The sequence below is a fragment of the Convolutriloba macropyga genome, chromosome 5 (genome assembly GCF_964194025.1).
Source record: "Convolutriloba macropyga chromosome 5, txConMacr16.3, whole genome shotgun sequence".
NCBI lineage: Eukaryota > Metazoa > Xenacoelomorpha > Acoela > Convolutidae > Convolutriloba > Convolutriloba macropyga.
Window position 1 is genome coordinate 57,872,900 of NC_134472.1, and position 26,749 is coordinate 57,899,648.

General features: G+C 35.9%; 1 protein-coding gene across 1 annotated transcript; it reads left to right on the forward strand.

The window, feature by feature from the left end:
• The first annotated feature begins 10,781 nt into the window (after positions 1-10,781).
• Positions 10,782-25,690, forward strand: LOC142340431 (uncharacterized). Its single transcript, XM_075391006.1, has 4 exons — positions 10,782-10,896; positions 15,114-15,356; positions 23,445-23,666; positions 25,437-25,690. The coding sequence occupies exons 1-4, from the start codon at positions 10,821-10,823 to the stop codon at positions 25,688-25,690; spliced, it is 795 nt and encodes a 264-aa protein (XP_075247121.1). The 5' UTR covers positions 10,782-10,820.
• Positions 25,691-26,749: the final 1,059 nt, after the last annotated feature.

Sequence of the window (26,749 nt, forward strand, 5' to 3'; positions counted from 1 at the left end):
AGTTATGTAACCATGCAGTCGGAAAACACACGAATGATTCCGTTGCCAAATATGGAAAAATTTCAGGAAAATGCGAGTGTTTCCGGGTACCCGCATTAGAAAATTTTGATTACAACCCCATAAGCGAAAGCCAAATTTATTCTTTTGACCGTGAGTTGAATTACGTTATGTATTGCCAATCAATCAAAATTTACACATAGCTCAAATAATTGCTTTTTTCATTGTAGCAAACTTTCGGCCACCTCTTCTTGAAGGTATGTTTTTGTACTCTTGTTCTTTTGCTTCAAATATTAAGAAACAACATACCGTCGCAAGAGTATAATAAATTGCTACGGTTAAATTTCTTTGGCCTCGTAATTGCAATAGGCAACCAGGATGCATAAAAAGCAAAAAATTAGCCCTGTTTATTATACTAATTCATCGGGTTATTCTAAACTTAATATGGGATATTCGAGTTTGTGATTCCTTAGTCCGTAAGGTATGTAATTGAAGAGCGAATGCTTGTCTAAGATTTGTAAATGGATTCGAGGCACGAATCCAATTTAACTTACGTATCTTGAAATAACAGTTTTCAAGATTATTGTGGAATAGTGTTACGATTCCAACTCTATTCTCTAGTTAGGGAAAGCTGACGCAACTCCACTAACACACTATTCTCTGTCCAAAACAGAAGAGATTGACAAGCAACTGAATTTGAGAATAAATTGACGAAGAATGAAATTACTAGGAACAACAAAAGTGGAACGCATGAACAATATGAGCACTTGACTTTTTAGTCGGAGGTAAAACGTACCTCAGTTGATAAGTAGAAGTTAACAGAAGAACGGAATGGTTTAAGAGAAGTAATAATTTAGTACATGTTTCAATCATCTGATACGTTTATATCACATATCCGTGACTTCGACAAAATTTGAAGACTACAAGTTGACAAATTTTTAATTATAAATAAAATATTTACTGGTCAAAATAAATAATATTTTACAAATGTTGATTATAAGAATTGTACTAAAACGAAACAATAACATACTTTTGCAAGTTGTAAAGTTAGAGTGCGTATTTACGACATGTACAGAATAAGTTAACTGAACTTTCAAGTTGAAACAGCAAAAGTGACAGGAATTTAGAAGTGTTAATGAAATTAACAAACGAGTAATATTAGCATGAGATATGGATTAAAATTGAGATAGTATTAAACAGAGACAAATAAATTAAAATTGCATAAAATAAAATTAAATTCTCAAATAAAATGGAACTGCTTGTAGATTATTTTGAAATTTTTTAAAACTGATTATCTGCATCAAAGACACTCATTCTGACCTCCCATTTATACTCAGCAATTCATACTAATAGAAGTTGCGAAGCTTTTTCTTGTATTATTGTCTCGATGACCGAATTAGTTGTCCGTGCTCGATGGGAATTAGTTGTCCGTGTTTCTTGATCAATCACCAAAAAACCGAACTTTCGAACCCGTAGTTGTCCGGAGCTCGACGATTGCGTTTTCTCATCGATGTTGCGGGGTTTGAAGTGGATGATGCGGCCGAAGTATTGGGAATTGCTGAAGGCTTGCGGCTTCGACTTATGGAAGACTGAGGCTTAGTGGGTTTCCATGTACTCCTAGTTTTAGAGATATTGCTATTAGCCAAAGACATTCCCGAACTATTGTCCTGCTGTCGATGGCGAATCTTTATATCGCCCCGCTACTTCATTTTCAGTTCCTTCGAATGGAAGGCATTTTTTATCCTCCGTGGTTTTATCGTACGGAAGGGACGTTTTTGTGCGTAATGACAAAGATCCGTATTACGTTCGGTCTTTGTACTGAACTCAGCAATGTCGCTGTTCCTTACTTTAACCTCGGGAAAACTGGGCTCTTTGATAACCGTTGTTAAGGGTAAAGTACGGACAACGGTAATCCCGGGAGTCAAAGTGTCCTACGAGCCTCTGAGGACTCTTTTGGATCTTTTTGATACTTTCCACGCCAATTTGAGTTCAAGTGAAGTTTCTGATCTTGGACTGGGATTTGTGAATTTAGGGTGGAGTATGAAGCAAGACACAGATTTGTTCTTATTGCTGCTATTGTATCTGCGCATCCACTTGGGCTTTGTTCATAACTTCTTCTTGCTTCTCTCAACCGTCACCCATCCCTTATCCTCGAGATAATCCTCGACCGGGACCTTATCGGCATCTAAACAAAATTTTAAAACGTTTTCATATGAGAGATTTGAATATTTGGGGTCTGTGATTATATTACTAAGTGGTGTATTTGCTTTATTTCCAAAGTAAGCTTGAAAAAATGTTGCATTTGTTGTCTTCTGTTTGCATATAGGTAATTGATATAATATTATATTTTTTGAGTCTTTAATTGTAATTTTATTGTTTCTATTCGCCAATTTCATGCAGCTTAGTCGGCGTTTAATTCTTTGTATCAAATGCTCTACTAATACAATAGCTCTATGATCGTTTGCATGTGCTGTGACAATGTTAATGTTATTTCGATTAAAGAATTATTGAACTTTAATACCTATAAGGCAGCGTGCTTGATATAATCTAATATTTCTGTGAACTCCATGAGTTTGAATACAGTAAAGTCATCTAAGAATTTTACTACATTGGGTCTTTTTGTTTTTCCAAATACCTCTATGGTTGGTTATTTGGAAAAACGATCAATAGATGCAAAAAAAGGTATATTTTGATCTTTTTCACATGAAATTGGTCCACAAAAGTGGATTTGAAGTTTTTCATTAGATTCAGAACAGCCTAAATGAGGATGCTAATCCGACGCAGGAATTATTGGTTTAAGATTCCTACCAATTTTCGTAACGGTTTGCCCCTTGCATCCTTATTCAATATCTCGCGATGGATATACGGCCAAAATGAATACTGGCTCAGAGTTATCATGCCCCAGCTTCCTGGATGTGTTAGATGCAGGGACTCCAATGCTGCATCTTGAATAGAATTGGGTATTGCTACCCTTTCGTCGACACACACAATACCAGTGGAGGTTGCGACAGAATGAGTGAAGATAGGGATTCACGTCCTTACATCTCTGCTTCTCTCCTTCTAAGACGCAATTGCGTACCTTTTTCAGTACGGCGTCCTTGCCTGTTAAGACTGTGAAGTATCCCTTGGTAAACAAGTTTTTCTCGAACACTACTTCTTCGGAAAGTTCGAGATAAGGTTTTGTGGATCCTTCATTGGACGACCTCGTGGAGTTTACTCTTGAATTGGGTGTAGACTGGAAAGTTACCCGTCCAGCTGTAATTGCAGAGGTAGTTTGTGGGGATGTATTTGGTGCACTCATGTTCGAGCTCTTCGTAGTTTGGAATTGTGGTGCGCTTACAATAGTAGAAAGAAGCAACAAATTCGTGCGAGTATTCAAGGCAGAAAGCAGATTGTAATTTTTGTTGTTGACCATATAAGATACCTCTGGAATCTGTGTGATTTACTGTGATAAAGTGCTGTGATTGACAGTTTATTGGCGTGTAATTTAAATAAAATGCTGCAATTGCGTCACGAAAGCGGGTAATTGTCGCAACCGCAATTTCCTCATCATATTTGTTTGCAATTTTTTCTTTTTGATTTCGTTGGCAAGAAATGTAACCTCCCAGTCCCATTTTTGCGCCTGTACATAATCAATAACAAAATCAAAGGGTAATAATCGATCTTCCCAACGACTTAATCGACTGATATAAGATTTGTTGGATCTATGTTCTTTCATGATTGATAATAAAGCTCTATGATCAGTGATGATAGTGAATGATTTTCCAAACAAATATTATTTAAAATGTTCGACAAATCACCCAACTCCTAATAATTCTAATTCGTTAGCATTATACTGTTCCTCGTTTGACTTGAGAAATTGGGACGCAAATGCAGTTGTATGCCAACCTGTTCGTGATCACTGTTTTAATGCAGCCCCTAAGTCAGCTCTAGAAGCATCGCATTTGATTCGGGTTTCCAAGTGTGCATTATAATATGTTTTATCTGTAGCGTTAGCTACTTTATCTCTTATGTGTTGGAAATGTGTTTCAAGTTCGTTATTCTATTTGAATTTAGTGTTTTTTAAGGAGTGGTAGGAGTGGGTGACGTGACAAATTTGGGAAAGATTGGATGTGAATTTACCTAAGTAGTGGACAGATCCTAAAAAAGAACGTAGTTGTTTCAAATTTTTGGGTGTTGCTAAGTTAAAGATGGCTGAGGTTTTAGTGTCAAGTGGTGCAATTACTGATTGACTAAATTTATATCCCAAGAAGTCTGTGACAATTAGGTAAATTTATTCTCGGATTATCGTCATCTAACTTTTTTCAGGCAGTTATGCTTGAAAAAATTAGATGTTAGCATTATTAGACTAACTTTAAATGGCCATCGTGAGATTCACAACTAACAATGATAATATTGTCTAAGAAACAATGTGTATTGTTTAGTCTAACTAAAGTGTAATCCATTATTTTTTGGAATGCTGCCGGCATATCAGTGAGGCCATAAACTCTCGTAATGAAACAATATGTGCTGGTGCATTCACCACTAAAAATATTAAAGTTACAATGGCGAGACCTTTATGCGTACTTCAAATCCACTGCTGAAAAGTATGCAGTTTCATTTGATTGATTTCTACTTAAATTTTGTTGTATCGTGTCAATTAAGTTATCAATATTAGGCAATTGATATTTATTTTTGTATACTGGTTTATTCAGTTTTCCAGAATCTAGTGTTAATTTAACAGTTTTTCTTTTTAAATAGTTATAAACTTTGGAGATATGAAATTTTTGTTGAAGCAACTACTCAATTTTATTTTGTGTTTTTCATCTAACAATTTTTCAAGTTGAGCGTTTACTAATGGTTGAAGTCTTATAAGGACTCGTTTTTCTTTTTGATGCGTGGGTGTGAAATGTCTATGAAATGTAGATTTGACTCTGTTTTTGTGAGATTTCCCACTTCTGGAGATGAGACCTGGATAATCAAGGGCTATTTGTTTTTGATTGGAAGTTGATTTTGATCGATGTTTAAATGTCGTTTTGATTGCGTTAGAGAAAACCCCAGTTGTAGGAAAAGATCTTGGCCAATTATAGGTCTATGACCTTCTTGTGCTACGGTATCGTTCCAATTATTTGCTAACCGATCGTTACTGTTCACTGTAGTATTGATTACACCAATTGTTTTGCTTAACTCATTGGAGAATATCTTGAGATCGTGCAAAACTGGTGTCTGTGTCCAGTAGCTTTCCTACTCAATACCACCGCGTTTGCTAGGCTTTTACTTATAACAGTGCAGACGCTCCCCAAATCCACTAATGCTTTTTTTGGTATTTCCGAATTGAATATGTACGTTGACTGGTTCTACTTCTCTGGGACTGTCACTATCAGAGATAACTGCCACGCAGTTTTCTTCGAAGTCGTCATTGTGAAAGTCATAATTGGCGTCATATAAATTGTGTTTCCGTATCATTGCACCAATTTTATTCAAATGTTCCTCCAAAGTTGCAGATGTGCCGATTGTTGCGGCATCTGATGATGTATCGTCAATATTTTTGACTCGAGGCTTTGGTTTTATTTGGTTTTTGTCTTGCGATTGGTTTGTAACTCTAAAATGTTTGCAGTTTTTCCCCCGGGATCGACAATTTTGACAATTAATAGCTGAATAAGCCTATCCGCAATACGGACAAATTGTAGGTTTGAAGTTACTTGTTGTTGATATGGATCTGTTCAATGAGTTTTGAATGCTATTAACAGATGTATTTGAAAGTTGATTGGAGACAGTATATGTCGTTGTTCCCGATATTTTAAATTGATTTTGGAAGCCCATTTGAATGTTCATTGCTAGTTTTAAGGCTTTCTTGGCGTCCTTGTTATTTTTAACAGTTCTCGTTGTATTTCTCCGTCTTGCGTGTTAGTGATAAAAACATCGCGAATCATAGATTCCTCATGGCTGCCAAGATCATAGATTAGGAAAAGTTCTCGGAGACGTCCGTAAGACTTTTTTACTGGCACCCCAGTGAGTTGTTTTTGTGTAAGGAATGTATATCGATCGAATGTTATATTCCTTTGTTTTGTGAAAGTATTGTCCAGACTATCCCAGAGAGCTTTCGCAGAGAACTGATCGACTCGGACTGTTGGTTCCTGGGACACAAACATCCGTCGGCTTTCCGTGCCGAAACTAAGGTATGCCATTGAGGCGACTTTATTATCGCAAAATTTTCTCGGCCTATCGCCACTAAAAATTCCCCTTGCTTCAATTATCTGCCGCTTGTTGAGTCACGCATTTATTACGCATTTTGCGATCTCTACCATTTTGAGCCGTACTATTGTCCACATCATCTTCATAAATTGGATCAGTAGGAAAAGTGACTTTGTCAGGTGGTGCTTCTCGTAATATGTCAATTGAGATGCCTTCTTTTTCTAATATTCCCAACTTAGGATGATCTTCCATCGTTCCCGTCTTAATGTGGGTTCTAGTGTTGGTCGTTCCCAAAATGGTTGTATCCCGAGGAGGGCTCGAACCTTAGGTGCTGGCGGCGCCATGTGATACCTTAGTCCGTAAGGTATGTAATTGAAAGGTTAATACTTGTCTAAGATTTGTTATTGGATTCGAGGCACGAATCGTGGACAAAATTTGGACGAATCTTAGGTTTGAAGTTACTTTTTCTTGATATGGATCTGTTCCATGAGTTTTGAATGCTATTAACAGATGTATTTGCAAGTTGATTGGAGACAGTATATGTGGCTGTTCCCAATATTTTCAATTGATTTTAGATGCCCATTTCAATGTTTTAATTATTTAGTGACTTTGTCAGGCGGTGCTTCTCGTAATATGTCAATTGAGATGCCTTCTTTTTCTAATATTCCCAACTTAGAATGATCCTCCATCGTTCCCGTCTTAATGGGGGTTCTAAAGTTGGTCGTTCCCAAAACGCTTCCATCGCGAGGGGGCTCGTTCTTTAGGTCATCCGGCGCTATGTGATACCTTATTCTGTAAGGTATGTAATTGAAGAGCGAGTGCTTGTCTTATATTTGTTATTGGATTCGAGGCACGAATCCAATTCAACTCACGTATCTTGAAATTACAGCTTTCAAGATTAATGTGGAATAGTGTTACGATTCTAGCCCTAATCTCTATGACTGACGCAACTCCACTAGCAAACTATTCGCAGTCCAAAACAGAAGAGATTGACAAGCAACTGAATTTGAGAATAAGTTGACAAAGAATGAAATTACGGGTCTTTCCCATTATAGCCCCCCCCATGAAATTATAGCCCCCCATTATGGTATAATTACCATGATTGGGGGGCTATAGGTTATCTGACCACTAAGCTGGGGGTGCTATAATGGGAAAGACCCGAAATTACTAGGAACAACAAAAGTGGGACGCATGAACATATATGAACACTTGACATTTTAGCCGGAAGTAAATCTTACCTCAGTGAATAACTAGAAGTTAACGGAAGAACGGAATGGTTTTACAGAAGTAATAATTTAGTAGATGTTTCAATCATCTGATATGTATTTATCACAGAGTCGTTTATAATTATAGTTATTATTTTTTTCCTGTTTTGCTAATTACGTTAATCATTATTCTGATCTATTTGAAAACAGTTGGTTTGCAGCTCTGAAAAGGAGAAGTGTGAGAGTGGAAAATTGAGCGCTCGACAAGAAATGACAAAATGATTGTTCTTTTTCAGACCCGTGCAAAAACTCCTCCTTGAACGAGTGCCACGAATTAGCAACGTGTGAATTTAACGGATTGATACAAATTTGTACATGCTTTGCTCATTTGACAGGAAGTGGACGGTTTTGTTCAGGTTTTTATTTCTCAAACTCTGTCTGCAGCTAATATAACGTTTTCCATGTCGTCTTTTTGTCCACTGTTTCAGGGTATCAACTGATCAGTCTTAGTCATTTAAAAGTAACCGTTGAAAGTGGTAACCTCGAAATAGCAGGTTAGTTCTGGTTAAACCCAGGCTGAGGAACTGTATAATTATAAACTCTCAGAGGGTATTCGGGCAAATAACAGTCAAAGATAAATTCAATTTCGGTCGAATGAGCGGGTCCGAATTTTGTCGTTTTTAAAGCCGGAGATCCAGTAACTCTGTTTGACCTCAACACCTACAACGGATTCTCATTCTCCCCTGCTCACTGTGTCCAATTTAGCCCACTAAGCCGAATGACCAACTGGGACACATTTGGACTGAGGGTTCATTTTGGAAATCGTCTCTATGTGAAGGCAGTTGGCTTCTTCAATTCTCGTGGCAATCATGCGCGTTAGTTTTGGAACATGACTGAGTTTGAAGTTTTGGCAAACGTCTTTTGTTCTGATTTTCTGGACGTGGGCATTGACCCTGACCACTGTCGGCTGGCAGTATCCAGTAATGTTGTTAGAATAATCCACCTTATGCGCTTAGAGATGATCTGGTTAGAGGTTGCTTTGGTCTCGGACCTCAAAATGTACATAACACAGATCGAGGAATCAAAGTCATAGGACAAACCATTTTGAACTAAACATCAGAAAACTGCTCCATAAACTTTCATTACATCACAGAGTGTATGTTCTGACGGCTAACTTTAATCAAAATTGTTACCAATTTTCACTACACATGTTTTAGAATAACGGTTTTAAGTGTGAACATCAATGACTTTTTTCTGCTAGCCCCCCATCTCCCCGATTAGTTTGGCACCCCCCATTTAAACATGTTTCAGCATACTGCTAAAGCTAAGTAAGTTTATACATAAAGATATCTGAACACTATGCATTTATTAAAAGCTAGCACAGATATAGTTTGAAAGTATTACGTATTTCAACCAAAATTTGTTGCACATAAAACGTAAGCATCAATAAAAATTTCTGTATTATATCATTTTTGGTGTTATCGGCTGCAATAGGAGCTCGATATTTAATTTTGTTAGGAAAACTTTCTAAAAGTACCGTCAATCTACCTAGATACCCTTGGTTAAATGAAACGCAAACATCACTATTACAATTCGCAAAAACTGAGATTTTTTTTTTGGGGGGGGGGGGGGGTGGGGGTGCTAAATTAACGGCAATATAGGGCTGGGGGCGATAGAAGAAAAGATCCCAACAATGTTAGTGAAGGGAACTACTCGGGTCGCCACTTCTTAGTAGTCGTACAGGGATCATATATGATGTTATACACATCATACGTATTTCCTAGTGCAATCCTTGTATGATTTTTAAGAAGTCATACATGATCCTTGTATGATTTCCAAGAATTCATATAAGAAATGACTATAATTACCAAGAATCGTCTAACTATTATTCATAAATATTTTAAACAATTGTTTTTTTTTAAATTTTTATTTGGTAAGGCATCACCTACGTGATTCCCCGGCATGACCTTGTGATCCACCCAAGAACCCTAACGTACAAAATCATTTGCAAAGTTGGGCACCAAATAAAAGAGTAAGTCCAGATACAAAACTAAAGTCTTTATATACACTGAAGCCAGTTCATACCTTTAAATGCTCATATATAAGAATTATTTTGAAAACTATTTTGCCTATAACCTCAATTTCGTTTTGGGAGTATATTTAAATTGCATAGTTGTTCTTTTTGCATACACAAAGAATCATATTTAGCTTTCAAATACGATAGAACAATTTAACGTCCTCTGACTACATTATACGAGAATTTGCGGAACCATTCAATGTTCTATGTGTCATCAATGACTTTTGTATGAGTTCTAAGAAATTTAATGAACCTTATTAGAAAAGGAAAATTATTAAGTTTTCAGGCTTAGAAATTTTTTGTATGGTCCCTGTATGTTTTCTAGGAAATCATTCATGACCCTTATATGACTACCAAGAGTTCATACCAATCATGTATGACCTAGTATGATTACTAAGAACCATATACGACCTGGTATGACCACCAAGGATTTTTATGATTAGCAGCCCGGAGATTTCAAATTTATTTCGAAATTATAAAAAATTTTTAATTGTTGTCCACATTTATCCTCACGGTCCACAGTAAAGTCTGTGTTGTCCGCAGTAGCGGTACCTATTTTATACGACTGCTAGCAACGTGCTAATTAAACCGATATGAAAAAATAATCATCAATATATGTTCAGACTGTGAGACATACGGTCGTATAGTGAGGCATTGCGCTAAAAGTCCGCTCTGTAATGTTCGCAAAATGATTTTCAGTAACAGCGCTAGAGATTTTTTGTATTCAAATTGTTCGTTTTCGCAATTCAATTAAAAAGTTGTTATTTTGTGCTCTCTGAAATGTTTTGTGATGAGAACTTCTAAAGATAGATTTCATTAGGGACACTGTAACAACGAGAATAAGAAAAATGCTTGCATGTCAGATTTCATTAGTTTCTCTACAATCATGTTGATAGCGATACTACTCTCAATCATATCAATTTTTCAAAATGGGGTTAAAAATGACAAGCTTATTGGATAAATTTTTTTATGAAACCGCATCTGTGAGCATATGGAACCGCATAAATTTTATCCAGGAAAAGGAAAAGATTTTTGATTATTGATTATCGTCGTTAAGTTTCAATATTATACTCTTTGTATAATTATTTTTTTTATCGAAGTGCAGTTATTGAAAAAAAAAAAGGTTTTAGAGGGGTTAGAACCTCCTTGTTTAGAACCTCCTTGTTTAGAACCTCCTTGTTTAGAATTTTTTCAAAATCTAGGCTGCTTCTCTTTGAGGTTTCTTGAACTCTTCTCAAGTGACAGTGAAGGTCTGCAATTGGACAGAGTGCAGAGTTTGTGGTGCTAGAGTTGACCAATCAGAGTTGCTGTCGGGAAGGGAAGGCTGGAATCATATAGTTTGTGATGCAATTGGAACACACATTGAAATGTCAGTTCGTGAGGATGATGTCTCAAAGGAGTTTAAATTGGTGATATGCGAATTGGAATTGATTGGATCCGCAGGTCAGTTTTCCCCAATCATCATACTACCTTTTTGAAAAGATCCTATATATGATATGAGTCTTCCTAAAAACTAAGTAATAATCGAGCAAAAATGAGGAATAAGATTATTTTTGAAACTGACTCCAATACATGATACCAATTGACTGGTTAAAGATGAATGTATGTCCAAATGACAAATTACAAAAGATTTCGTAAACAATTTTTTGGTTTTTCGGTATCATTTGCTTCTTTTCAGCTTTTTGCTCAGACCGCCTACAAAAGCTTGGTACAGCCACAGAAATTGTTACCAAAACAGTTACCAAATTTCAGACTAATTTTGTACAATTGTTGCAAACAAAATTTTAATTTTTCGACTAATTTTTCCCTGCGATGCAATTTTCCTTTGCGATAACAAAATCTTCCAAAATTTTGCCAACATTAGTCTTATTTGTCTTCCCTGACAAGTTAATTGTTCTGCTCATGGTATTGTCTATAATTGTTTTAGCCTGGAGTGATCAAAAAAATTTATTTCGAAGAAGGCATTTGAAATTCCACAGGGAATTTTTATAGGTTTTCCTTATTTTATCAACTATATATGGCCTGAAAAATCTTTCACATTATCTCATCTTTCTTTAATGAAGCCTGACTATTTCATCTGAATGATACTTAATTGAAAGAATTTTATTTGGAAAACCATCTGAAAACTGAAAACTAATTTTTCGGCAATAATTCAAGGTTCACATCGATTTTCCTCCATTGTTTCAGATACCTGTTAGGTAGTATAGATTTTAGATTATTGAAATGCGAATATAATTTTTTTTCGGTGCATCTGATACTTTTCAATGTGCAAACGAAAAGCATGTAAAACCTGTTTTGAAATATTACAGATAAGTTTTGAGAACAATATCGACTAATTCCTTTTGTGTAGATTTCAAAATAATAGGCTCTGAAAAGAATAGGAAGTTACGTCTTGTAATTTTTATTTTTTTTTTACTTTTTCTGTTTTTGAGTCGGACAGTTTAAGAGCATGGATCCACATTTTGTGGAGCAATCCAGTTTCAGTCACATCTCTCTGAGAGCCTTCTGTCTATGTCTTGTTTCATCATAAAGATTTTTGTTAGAAACAAATGAAATCACACATTTGTCAAACCAACTTGTGTCTTCATTTGTTCATGCAAACTATTGACTGGGTTCATCGTTTATTGATTTAACTTTTCACACCATTTTGATGGGATAAAAGGCAATGCCCAGTGGGCAGTAATTTTCATTAGAGGACCGAAGCTGGCATTAGTACGCCATGAAGTGTATAGAGTGGTGCAGTTGCTGGGATGGCCCTAGTTCAAAGTCCTGATGGACATTTTTTAGGAGTTTTTGAGCTCAAAATGGTGCAATTTTTTATCGTTATTTGCTATTTTCGTTTTTGTTTCTCGTTCAATTAGACTTGAATTTACGTTTGTCAATGTTCATGAAAATGTTTTGCAAGATATAATTAGTTTTTCTGACCATTTTTTGAGCTAAATATATATATATATATATATATATATATATGTATATTTATATTTATATATATATATATATATATATATATATATATATATGTATATTGCAAACATAAACACATGTTACTAATTTTTGCAATTTTTTTCACGTTTTTAGAAAATTTTTGTCATTTGTTGAGTTTTTGTTGCCTCAGTTGTCAGGTAACCTGGGGGTTGATAGTGTGTTACGCCATAGTTGCTAGGAGAACTAGAATCATTTTGAAAGTTTCAATATCACGAATTTTTTGCAAGTGTTTTCATTAATATTCATTTTTTCCATCTTTTTTTGAATATTAATGCCATGTTCCAAGTTTATCGATCATTGAGCCAGTGGATCTTCTTAGGTCTTGAAATCAAGTTACTGGATAGCCTTTGTAGACAATGAAATGGTTCTGATGTAATAAATATGAGTTAGCAATAACTCAATAAGGTTTGCAAATTTTTTTAAACTTTTTAAAATGTTTTCCTCAATCTCTCAGTTTCAATATCACCTTTACCGGCCAATTAAACCTGTTGGTTCTTGCAGATGGTTGCCGAGGAAAGTCCAGAAGCACAAAAAGTGATTTCGAACGCTTTAATGTGCGAAAATAAGAAACACTTTTTAATTTTTGCATTTCTCATTTTAAATATTTCTCTTTTTTCCATCTTTATTGGCCAATAAATCTCTTTCAAGGCTGATGCGTGGGTGAGTGGATCTGTTCAATTGAATTATGTTTGGCCTTCACGGTAAAAGTTTCAAGAGTTTCAATGATTATCTTCTTGTTTGTTTTTTTTTTTGTTATTTTAGTTTCTCAACTTTTGAAATCGTTTTTTTTTGGCTGGACTTGTTTGATCACTCTGCTGGTCAGGTCTTACTGTTTAGTACTTACCTTAATTAGTGGAGCTCAGGTCAAGTTCGGATATTCCATTTTATTTGACACTTTTGGAGTTCCGGTTAACAGCTCATAAGTCGAAATAAGAAAGAGAGCACAGCAAGTTTTAGAAATGTAGAATGTTGACCTGATCAGAGCCAATGCAAAAATTGATTCATAATCCGAAACCTACAGATGTAGAACGTTAATTATAATGCAGCTCAAGTTCCGAGATAGATTACCGTTTTCGAATCAGCACAACTTTTCAATCAGAGTTCGAATATTTTGGCTGCCTTTTTTTCGCTGTATACCTGGCTGAGTCCAACACAAATTAAAATCTACCCAGATTGAAAAAGAACGCACAAAACGCACGATATTCTTTCAAATTTATGCAATCCGGAAACCTCGTAAAAAGCAAATCGATCTGAAAATGAACGCTAGAAAGTGCGGCGAAGAATCGAAAGTCTGGTTAACGCACGAAGGTAGATTATGCGGCCAATGCCCGAATTCTTGAGTCAATTTACTCGTCTTTGTCACTATTGTTCAGGACTTAAGTTTTGAGATAAGAATTATAAGTGTGGGTGAAGATTAGTTAAAGTAAGCAAATTTAGTTCAAATTTGCTTCAATTTCGGATAAATCTGCAACTGGATTCCACTATGAGCAATTTTGGGGCTAGCTTAAGAAAAAGTTGCATACTTCATAACTAAATTCCCTGACATATGTCTGTGGTCCCAGTGGTTGAAGTATGTAGTGATAAAGATATTGTCAATTTGAACGAGAGGAAGAAATGCCAACCTGGTGATTAATTTCCGAAAAGATTCTAATTGTGTATTAGGAAGACAATAAGCAGCTTTACATTTACCAATAGCACTGTTCACACGAACAATTAAGTCTTTGAATTTGGTCTCAAATTCAAAGACAATTCACTAACAAAATGGGGAAATAAAGTTTTAGACTAAATACATGTTCAAAATGTTGGAATTGGGTGATGTTTTCTATCAGATACTTATTATCTTAAATCCACGATTTTAGTAACTACATGCTCTATCGTAGAATGTGATTACGCAAAATATAAAAAGCTGACGATATATGTCATTCGTTCTCACAAAACAAAAAATTTTATTGAAATTTGCGTTTTTGGACATTGCACTTTCGGTCTTGCACCTCAGACTGGGATGTTCTTTCGAATTTCATTTATTGGGAGTTCATCCTGAGCAAAAATGTTAGGGGTAAAATGATTGGAGCTGTTTACACTATAGGCTTTAGTGTAATGCCTGCTGAGGCATGGCCATTGCCCGCGAGGTATAGCCAGATGCGGTAAAATACAGTCCGACCACGGATAGACCTTCGTTACACTAGTTAATGAAAACTGCGGTATATTTGTCCGCTTACGAAATAGTGTTTTAAATTGGCCAATAACAGCTTTAGAATAAGCTTTATTGCTCATTTTACTTAAATTGTCAGTTAAATTTCTCAATTTTGTGCTTGTCGGCTAAACGCCCTGTCGGACAATACGACGGCCACCTGACAGTTTGGAACTTCAATCCAAAAAATATAATTCTTCCGATCCAAATTAGTGGGGAGGAAATATTCAGTTTTTGCCGATCGATACATTGGTTGTGAGTGGTATCATTAGAAAGCTTGTCACGCGTAGATATTCAAAGTTAATTTTTTTTTAAAAAAAATTTGCTTCTTCCTTGGCACTTTCTGTCCTGCACCTCACACTGGGATGTTTTTTCGCATTTCATTTATTGGGAGTTAATCCAGAGCAAAAAGTTAGCTCTATAAGATGTAGTGTGTGAGAGTTATTTGGCAGACATTAAATAGTTTTCGGTTTGCTGATTTCAGTTGGATCTGCTGGCCCAATGTTTCTTGACATCAGCGAAGTGAACGTTTCTGATACGAACATTGAACACATTGACGGCAACTTGAGTGTTATCACAGACAACTTGGAATCAACTGATCCGGACAACTGTCTTACTGTACGCAAGAAACCAACCAGCATCCATGGAACCAAGTTGAAAATTAAGCTCGGAAAAGATCTAATTGTGAGTCAAGTTCACATCCTGGTGGCAAATGACAAATTGGCCGGTTAGTTCACTTTGCATTCAGATTAGATCTCGACTTGTTGATACGAGCCTAAAAATTCCCATGAAAAGACTTCTTGCTCGACCCATGAAGAGACTTGTCCTTGACATTAGAACGAAGTTTGACCGTGTACTCTTAGAAAATGAAATGAAATAGCAGCGGATTTTTGTAAATTCAAGAAAAGAAATTGCCTCAGTTTCGTTGAGTGAAATGATTTAGTCTAAAATAACTCAGAGTTATTGTCGTACGGTGATAGATACCTTTCTTGTATCTACACTCGTACTTTAATCTATGTATGTCTGAATGCTCCATTTGAAGGGCGAATGCCTATTTAGTTCATTTTGTTGCTAACTTCTTACTAACTTCCTCCCACTTTGCAAGTAATGTCTGTTCATGCTGTCTAATGATTTCATACTGTAAACAAATCTAATTTTACTTCCCGGATGTTTGATCAAATGTTGAACAAATTCATTTCTTCATTTTGTTTAACTCTAGTTGTCACTCTTCCCATTTTCAGCGCTATCGCTTAGTTGAATTAAATCTTTGTCAAACGCTTCTCAATTGAACTAACTAAATAGAAATCAACCATTCGCGACGCGATTGCCTAATCGCCACGTAATCGACAAAAAGTAGATAACACATTCGCCATTCGCGACGCAATTGCCACTTTCTATTTGGATAATACCAATCGCAACACAATTGACCCAACTCACATTGATTGAGTATAACATGGCGCAGTCAGCAGCGGACTCAAAGAAAACTCCACTGCACATAGAAGCCTTTTGGGAGAAACCCACAGCAACACCCACTCTAACGTGGGACAAATGGACACAAAATTGGAAACTTGCTCTTCTCGCCAAGGAAGGAATACAACTTGACACTCTCTTAGATGATCCTCCTGCATCAGTGAACTATCCACCCGAACCTACATATGAAGAACCAGTAGAAAACCATACGCAGGCCACAGAAAGAGATCGTAAGATTCGAAACCAGCAGTTGAAAATGAACTGGCAAAACAGATGCAAGAAAGCTGATGAAATTGGAATTCTCTGTGGAGACAAACCATGGACACTCTGTGAGCAGAAGACGATATCGCTGCTGTATCTAAGCATTGGCACAGAGGGGCGTCGAATCTTCAAGAGCAAATACCTACACTTTCAAGTAGAGAAACAACCTCTAAAAGATTTGTGGCAGGCAATGGAGGAGTCATTCACAAAGGTTCGTAACATAACCTACGATCGTTTCGTATTTTATTCATGCAAACAACAAAAGGGAGAGTCAGTAGAGAGTTTCTATGGTCGTCTCATAGAACTGGCAGAAAATTGCAACCTCGGAAGCGAAGAAACAACACTAATTCGTGATGCTTTCATACTCAATATGCTTGATCACGAAACTCAAAAGGAGTTGTTGAAGGAAACTGTGGAACCACCAAAAGCACTAGAAATTGCCATACAAATGGAAATGGGAGCACAAAATCAACAGAAAATTAACCAAAACTTAATGACAGGTAATACATCTGTAAATTACATCAACAATAGCTATATTCGCAATCGCAACGCGAATGCACCTCCAGCAAAACGTGACTTCACACGCTATCCAACTGTCCCTGCAAACTATCAGTATACAAGTGTTTGTACCGATTGTGGTCTTCGCTGGAGTCACAACCACAAACAGATTTGTCCTGCGAATGGAAAAAAATGCCACAATTGCGGTATTTTGGGTCATTTTGCTCGAAAATGTCGAAAACCAAAGAAGCAGCAGAATTCAACACAGAAAAATCAAAAAGCAAACGTAAATCAAATTGAACAATCACCAGAAAAAAGCGATGACGAGGAATCAGTAAACTATATAACAAGCTATCAACAATTGTACCAACAAGTATACGACTCCAACTACGAAAGTGACTCAGACGACTACGTGGCAGCTATATCTTCAGATTCAGTTCATCAACTGGAGCCACTGAATGTGGAAGTACAGATTGGAGAAATACAAACATCGGCAATGATCGACTCTGGTAGTGCTGTGAGTATTGTAACAAAAAGTCTAGCAAACAGAATCCTACAATCAACTAAATCTGCAAGATGGACAGATTCGTCAGAAAAAAGGAACCTAAAAACGTTCTCCAACGAACCAATCAAAGCCATCGGGCATTTGGAAACTACAGTGACCTACAACCATTGGAAAGATGTATCAGCAATGTTGACAGTGGTAGATGACGGCCACAAAAACATAATTGGAAGAGATCTGTTTGGCCCACTGAGGATTGCAGTTGTCCAACAACAACCAGAAACTGGTAAATGTGTTAATAACATCACTAATTCTGCATGTAAAATTAAAGAGACAGTTGCGACGCGATTTCCACATTTAGTATCAAGAATTGGTCTATCTAAGACACATGTAGCAAAATCAAAGTTTCATCAAAAGTTTACAGCAAAGCATCAAAAAGGCCGACGTGTTCCGATAAATCTCCAACCTCGAGTTACAGATGAATTAGAAAGACTACAGACAGAAGGCCATATTGAAAAATTATCTAGTTGTTCGGATGAAAACTTCATATCCCCAATCGTAATAACCGTAAAAAAAGACCAGTCAATAAAGCTAGCACTAGATTCAAAAGTTCTAAATAAAGCAATACACAAAAACAAATATCAAATGCCAAATATTGAAATGTTAATTGATACCATCTCACAACACTTAGCAAGTACACACAACAGTCAACAAGCCTATTTCACCACATTAGACCTTAAATACGCATATAGTCAATTAAAATTACATCACGAAACAGCAAAACACTGTAATTTTAATATAATATGTGGTGAATCTACTGGTACATATAGATTCAAAACAGGTTTCTATGGTCTCACAGATATGCCGGCGGAATTTCAAAAAGCCATGGACTATACTCTAGTAGGTTTGCAAAACACATACTGTTTCTTGGATGATATAATAATCGTTAGTACAGGCACTGAAGCAGACCATTTAGCTTTAGTTTTCAAATGTCTTCAAAAGCTAGATGACGATAATTTGAGAATTAATTTACAAAAATGTCACTTTGCAAAATCAGAAATAGAATGGCTCGGTTACAAATTTACACAAACAGGTATATCACCATTAGAAAGCAAAACAGCTGCAATTCTCACAATACCACCACCAACAACATTAAAACGTCTTAGATCATTTCTAGGATCAGTCCACTATATCGGTAAATTTATATCACACCTAGCACAATTATGTCACCCTCTCAGACCACTACTAAAGAAATCAGTAAAATTCGTCTGGACAGATGAACACACAAAACACTTTAATCTAATTAAAAAAAAATAGCAAATAGTACTGAAAATAGTCATTACAATCCCAAATTAGACGTTCGAGTAAAATGTGATGCTTCACGCTCAGGATTGGGGGCAGCTTTAGAACAAAATACACCAGAAGGTTGGAAGCCAATTGCATTCGCGTCACGATTTCTCAACACAACAGAAGAACGCTACAGTGTCAACGAATTGGAACTATTGGGGATAGTGTGGTCAATTGACTATTTTAAATATTATCTATACGGAAAAAATTTCACGGTAGTAACAGACCACAGAGCTCTATTATCAATACTCAAAGAACATCGATCTAATAAATCATATAACAGCCGTTTGTCCCGCTGGATAGATAGACTGTTATCATACAATTTCACAATCGAACATATGCCAGGTGCAAAAATGGGACTTGTTGATTACATTTCTAGAAACCCCTTCGCTAGAGCTAAAAAAGATATCTGCTTATGACGAACATTTTGTTGTAGCAACAATTTCTAAAATTCGTGATTCAATGAAACATCTCATAGTGAATAAAGAAACAACAACTAAAAAATTTCAGACCATATTAAAGTCAAATATGCCACCACAACAAATAAAACCTCCATTCGCACCGCGATTAACCACACAGTTAAACATTAATTCGACAAAATTTCAATTACCACTTGCACCGCAATTAACAACTTCACAGTTGAAACCTCCATTCGCATCGCAATTAACACTTAGAAATTCAAATGTTAACACTCATTTTGATCATCCATTTGCGCCGCAAATGCCACCTAAAACTAGCAAATTACAATTTGTACCAAATCAGCATAAAGTCAATAATTCACATTCCATTAGCAAATTCACTGCAAAAGAGGTGCAAATGTCAGACAGTAAAGAATGTCAACAATCTGAACAATTAGTCCCAATTCAACCCATTAATGGCAATAAAGCAACTAATCCACCAAATAACACCAAATTAAGCGCGAAAATACCCAAATTCGAGTATAAATACCACACACCCAAAAACAAGTCGCTTTTTGCCCAAATTCAGCATTCGAACAATTACTTCGTAAATAAAGAGAACGAACCTTTAAAATCAGAAAATACTATAAACAGCCTCAGAATTATGTCAAAATCAAAAGCAGTCCGTTCAAAATCAACACCAGCAAAAGCACGAGTCACCTTTTCTGATACAACTCCATCGACCCCAGAATCAAACAACACAAGCCGTACCGAAACTCCGACAGGTAGCATGATCGATGAAACAGATGACCTGATGTTTAACGAAACACTTCAAAAAGTGTTCAGCAAAAAATTCCTCGCAATATTAACGGGGAAGGATGCCATCCTAAAAGAGGTACGAGACTGTGTATTACGAGACGACGCTGAAAGACTGCAGGAAATTAGTCCGTATCTCCACTCATATTGGAGAGACTTGAGTGTAAAAAACGGATGCGTCTGTCTAGACGAAAGGATAGCAATCCCCAAAGCTATTAAGGATGCTGTACTCGAGGACATACACTCTACTCATCCGGGCAGTTTTGCAATGTTATCGTTGGCTCAGAATATCTGGTGGCCTTATATCCACAGGGATATATTGGCAAAAGCCAGTGAATGCAAGGCATGCACTGAAATCGGTAAGAATCTTAAACCAGTGATTTCGCACCGCAAATGGACACCTTTACCTAAGTGTAGTGAACCGAATGAGGAAATACAACTAGATTTTGGTGGACCAATTTTAAATGAGAAAGGCATAGAACAATATTTTATTACAAGTATAGACAGATACTCTAAATACCCTACGGCAGAAATAGTAAACAATGCATCAGGCCCAAATGTAGTTAAATTCTTAAATAATTATATATATCAACACGGAGTACCCAGAACTATTAGATTAGATCAGGCTAAATGTTTTACAGGAAAAAAGTTTGAGACATTTTGTGCTGAAAATAATATTACACCTATATATGCACCAGCAAATGACCATAGAGCAGTCGGATTAGTAGAACGTATTATTCAAACAATTAAACGACAATTATCTTGCATGAAATCACAATTAAATAAAAAATTTCATTTAGAAAATTCATTGAAAGCAATAATACAACGATTAAGAATATCAAAACAAAAAACATTAAATATTACACCATTTGAGGCACATTTTGGCAGAAAATGTAATACACCTATATCAAATATCACTACTAAACCTAATAATAAAAATTTGAACTATAATGCCATAATTAATTATTATTTAGACGAGGACACAATCCCAGGTCGTTCGTACTTAACGGAGGAACAGTGGGCCGACACTGCGTTATGCTCCGACACCGAAATAGAAAAGGTCATTTGCGCCGCAAGTTCTCGCGCAAGATTGGAGCAAGAAAAACGCAAGGACGGAGAGACAAGATTCATTAAATCCGAAGCCATTTGCCGCGAGATGCCATGCTCCGAAAGAAGTATTCAAGTTAAATTGGCCAGAAAGAGACACGAAAGCCAACGACAGAAAAAGAATTTAGACGGTCTCTACGAAGTACTAGCGCCAGGGAGTACCGTCTGCAAAATAAGCCCGACAACGAGCGTTATAAAGGAGCCATATAAACAGGAAGTTAGAGTCCGGAATTCTGACATTGCGAAATTTGGAACGCGAGCCAAACGCGAAACAAAATTAATAGAATACATAGATCGCCGCCCGCAGAAAATAACAGAAAAAACATTAGAGCAGAAAATTCAACTTCACAAAAAGGACCTAATTCGAAAAAACACCGGGGACAAGAAAATTAAGAGGAATAAACGACAAGCCGACGATGTAAGTATAGTTTCTTCTGGACGTTCTTGTATTTCAACAACAAGCAACATCGCACGATCACTAAAGATGCGTATTCCGAAAAGGAATCCAAAGTATGACACGGCTTTTCTAAACAGACCTGATTTAGTACAAGTGCTCAACATAAGTCCAATTGCGCCGCAAATGGATGATTCGACTGTAGCAGGACCATCTGCATCACAAACAACATCACCAACACCTACACATCCGACACCAATTTTGAAGAAAACTTCAAAACGTAATTTAACCATAAGCGATACGTCGGACTCTGATACTTCATCTGTCAGAAGAAGTAAACGAACTTTAAAGAAAAAGAAGACCCAGACAATAGTTGAAAAGGTTCGCAATACCGAAGGATATGTCGACGATCAAGACATAGAAACTGTAGGAGATTCGTATCAGAGCATTGATGACCGACAAGATCAGCCGAGAGAGATGACCGTATTACAAGCGGAAACGGCCGGACAAAGTGACAGCGAATAAAAACTTTATTAAAACAAACTTCCTCTCTCAAACTTATATTTTACTTATTATTTAATACTTTACTACTTACTAACCGGTGAATATTTATTAATTTTCTGATTTTAATTAATAATTTATTTTCTTTCCAAGAGGGGAGAAATGTCGTACGGTGATAGATACCTTTCTTGTATCTACACTCGTACTTTAATCTATGTATGTCTGAATGCTCCATTTGAAGGGCGAATGCCTATTTAGTTCATTTTGTTGCTAACTTCTTACTAACTTCCTCCCACTTTGCAAGTAATGTCTGTTCATGCTGTCTAATGATTTCATACTGTAAACAAATCTAATTTTACTTCCCGGATGTTTGATCAAATGTTGAACAAATTCATTTCTTCATTTTGTTTAACTCTAGTTGTCACTCTTCCCATTTTCAGCGCTATCGCTTAGTTGAATTAAATCTTTGTCAAACGCTTCTCAATTGAACTAACTAAATAGAAATCAACCATTCGCGACGCGATTGCCTAATCGCCACGTAATCGACAAAAAGTAGATAACACATTCGCCATTCGCGACGCAATTGCCACTTTCTATTTGGATAATACCAATCGCAACACAATTAACCCAACTCACATTGATTGAGTATAACAGCTATGAAAAGAATTCAACCAGGGCTCTCGACCTTGTAATGAAAGTCAATTTTCAACGCATACCCCAATTAATAAGTCACTTTATTAAGTGGAGCCCTCGATCTGGTTATTTTACGAATATCAAAACTATGCTTCAACAAAACTCATCCTTTGTTTAAAAATGCGAAGATATTAATTCGAAGATATTAATTCTCCAAAAAATTACGATGAAGAAGTGTCTTAGATTGTTCAGCCGTATATGATATGGAAGTAGGATTTTTCCTGCTAATTGGGCTAAATTTAACTTGTCCAATTCATTGTAAGCTTGTCAGTGATTTGGATAGCTTCGTTTCATGCATCCTTTTTCGAGCGTGATGTTGAATGCTTATGTTGTATTATTTTTAAGACAGTGCTTTAGTTATCGCGATATCTTTAAATATTGTTGGTGATCTGATGGCAATTTTCTTCAACTTTTCTCAAAAGACTGAATTGGAACCTTTTGGGATGTTTTGCATAAGCTGGATTGATTCTAATTTTGTTTAGATTGTTTAGTTGCAGATTGAATTTATAGCACTGAAATTAATTTTAGCCATTTAATTTATTTTGATGGCAGAATTAAGTTACCAGGGATTTTATTATCTTGAGATTACTTAGATAGATTTTTTTTTTGGTTCCGATTCATTCCCAAATTTTTGTTAGAAATTTATAGATTGATCCATCTTAGCTGCGTAACTTTTCCCCGGATAAATACATTATTTAGTTGCTGAGAGTTATGCACTCGAGTTTGCAACCGTGTACACGTGTAACACGTGGGTCTATTCAAATTTGCTCACGTGTCAACTAATCATATTTTTTATATGCCACTTTCTAATAATCTGGTTCGTTTCAGCTGAACGATTGCAGTTTTTATCCATCAAAATGTGCAAAAACAAAAACTGCTTGGATGATAAGTGTGATCAGATCACACGTGCAAGCCCGGCTCAGTGGATAGTGATCAACTGCTTCATTAATGAGTCACAGAATCGGATTATTATATCGATGGGATTACAAAATCTCACCACAAATGAGACAAATTCCTCTTTTAGCATATGCGAACTGAGGATATTGGGGAGTAAGTTTCTGTTTGGAGTGCAAGTACACATTTAAAAAGATTATCAGACAACTAAGAGTAAAATTGATTAAAAATGCCTGCGTCGCATGTGAATTATTATTCACTTGCGATGCAGGCATTTTAATCAATTTTCAATCATTGGTCCTATATAAATAGATTGGTAAAAATTTTGCTACAGAATTGCTCATTAATTTTTTGAAGTTTTTTCTAACGTTGAGGCAATACAAAAGTTATTTTTCTTGCGTTGTTATTATTTTCATTTAACTTCTCTCAATTACTATCTTTTCATTTGAATAGTAACTTATTTAATGTCCAATGTTCAACCAGTAGGAAATTGGTTTACGGGTGCTTAGAAATGGGGTGAGAAATATACCACACTACGTTGATTTTAATACATTACAATTTTGTTCGTAATTCAGCTCTCAGTTTCTTTTGGTAATATAACTCGATAAGTATCCAAAATTAAGCATTTATTTTTAATATAATGACTTTTTTGGTCCAATTAGGTATTTCGGTAACATTTGGTTCGTTTTTATGTTTTAAAGGCGACGGAGCAAGAGCAAGACTAGTTTTGGTCTCATTGCGGAGTTTTTTATTCCAAAAAAGTAGTCGGATTGTAATGGGGCTCTGTTTAAAGTTTTTCAGTATAATTTTGCTTTTTTTGTTTTTCTATGTTGGTTACAGAAAAAATTAATTTCAAATCAAAATTTTTTGTTGCAAGCTCAATTTTATGTGCAAAGCGAGGCCAATGAACATACCTAACAATTCCAGCGAAAAGAATGCGTTTTTTTGGCTTCAACACGGTTTGCATAAAATTGTTCGTGAAATTTTGAATTCCGTCTGTATTCGATGAAAATGTGACTCTTTTGACTTCATCTCATTAAGGACCTGTACAATTGGCTTCACAAGCAATTGCAAAAATTTTTTTATCATTTTTAGTTGAAAACTTATGGTTGTAATGCCTTGCGCATTAAAAAAAATTTGTTTGAAACGAAAATAATGGTTTTTGAGATTTGCAACTTTCAATCTTTTTTCTACAACTTTTAAGCGTTGTCTCTTTTTCTAGAGAGATTGCAGTGTTTTTCAAATGAAATATGATGTAGCTTAAATTGGTGTTTCGTTAGTTAAGTAATGGTTTTTTGGCGGTGATACTACGAGTTTTCATAATTTTTATTAATTTTTTTACTTTGTCAAATTTTTGAGGTTCTCTTCTGCTGCCGTGTCAATTCATATCAGTATTGGCAGATTAATGACAAGTCGCATATCATATCAAGGGCGTTGAAATCAGGCGCAATTGACTATATTCCATTTTTTGGGAATAGATTCTGATCTCATATGCTTCGTTTCCTGGCAAAAACAAAATGACTTTTTGATTTTTGTTTGTTTTTGTTCTTTTTGTATTCTTTTGAGATTCTTGGTTATGAAAGGCTTCAATAGTTTTGTCTGAATTCATAAACGGGGCCATTGAATGATTTCGGTTGATAGCTTTTTGCTTTCATGACTTTGAATTTGATTGTTTTCAAAAAAAAGAAAACGTTTTTTTTTTCAACTTTGCCTTTGTTGTTTTCTGTCTACTCTTTAAGCTGCATCCTTCGCTCCTTTTATTCAGTTTGTTCAATAAAAGATATCCCTTTTCGTTCATATAAGTTTTGAATTTTGAACAAAAAATGTGCAATACTCTCGACTCGAGCGCGCACAATTTATTAGGGAAAATTACCATAATTCTTCGTTTCTTCATTTTTATGTGGTTAAGTTTTATGTTTCTTTTAGGACCTGAATTGTACCCTCTTATTGATTGGTACGGAGCTAAAACGGAGCTAGATAAATTGACAATAAACTGGCAACTGGTAGAAGATGACCCATTGGTTGATGAGCTATACACGAAGATATACTATAACAACAATGAGACCCGTCTGATTCCATACACACATGGCCAGATCAACACAATTGAGTTGGAAGGTCTGAAACCTGGGACGCTATACAGCATCAAAATTGCCTCCATAACAACTGACTCTAAAGGATAGGATTTTCTTCAATTGCATTTTTTATTTTTTCTCACCGGGAACTGTTTACAGTACTGGAACAATACCTCTCCAGTGAAATGCCTGTCTTGGGTTAACAATTCAGTGCTGATCAAGTTTATTTTTAATAGCCGCGAAGCGATAGCTGAGGTTATTATTGGCCTTCTCTTGGTTTTTACAATTCAAAGAATTTGAATTGTATTGGGGCGCTGTCTTTTTTTAAGGTCTGTTCACACATTTTCATGATTTTTCAAGTCAAATTGGAGTGGTGATTTTGGTCACGCCGAAACAGGAATTGGAGCGAAAAAGCGAGTGGTTTTGCGGCGTGAATTCTTTTGCTCTAATTTTAAAGTAGAGTGAGAAAACGGCGTTTGAACAAAAATTCGCTTTCTCGCTAGTGGTTTTTTGTTCAAATGCGGCAATTTCACTTTGGTTTTTACTATTTTTTTCGATTTTTTGGATCGGATTTTTTTTTCTAAATGGTTTTCCCAATTTATTCATAGTTCATTCCAGGTCTAGTTTTTTGTTAAGTCAATGAAATATCTTTGAATTGTACGTCAGGACTTGTCCTGCTATGTTAATTTATTTCGTCAAGATTTTTGTTACGACCATATGACGCCACACCCACTTCAAATCTGCCTTTTGTTCATTCGTTCATGCAATTTCAACTGAATTGCGTGCGTGACGTCATTTTTCGCTTTTAGTGGAGCTAGTTGTTTTACAATTCAAAGAATTTGAATTGTATTGGTGCGCTGTGTTTTCTTTAAGATGTGTTCAAACATTTTCAAGGACTTTTACACATTTTCACACATTTTCAAATTGATCTTTCAAAACGGAATAAACAGGCAATGCCCAGCCGGCATTAAGTTTCATTGGAGGCCCAAAGTGGGCTTTATTAATTCTTCAAGTGCTTATAGTGGTGCAGCTGCTGGGATGGCCTTAATTTAAGGTTAAATGTCATTTCATGTGGTCAAAATGGTGCAATTTTTCAAGTTTTTTTTTTTGCTTTGATAAGTGGTAGGTTGAAGTTTTTAAAAAGTGATGAAGGCCTTTTGCGAGACA

Coding starts and splice junctions, on each gene's coding strand:
- LOC142340431 (XM_075391006.1), top strand. CDS start 10,821: ATGTCAGTTCGTGAGGATGATGTCTCAAAGGAGTTTAAATTGGTGATA. Junction 10,897..15,113: donor GGAATTGATTGGATCCGCAG/GTCAGTTTTCCC, acceptor TGCTGATTTCAG/TTGGATCTGCTGGCCCAATG. Junction 15,357..23,444: donor GGCAAATGACAAATTGGCCG/GTTAGTTCACTT, acceptor GGTTCGTTTCAG/CTGAACGATTGCAGTTTTTA.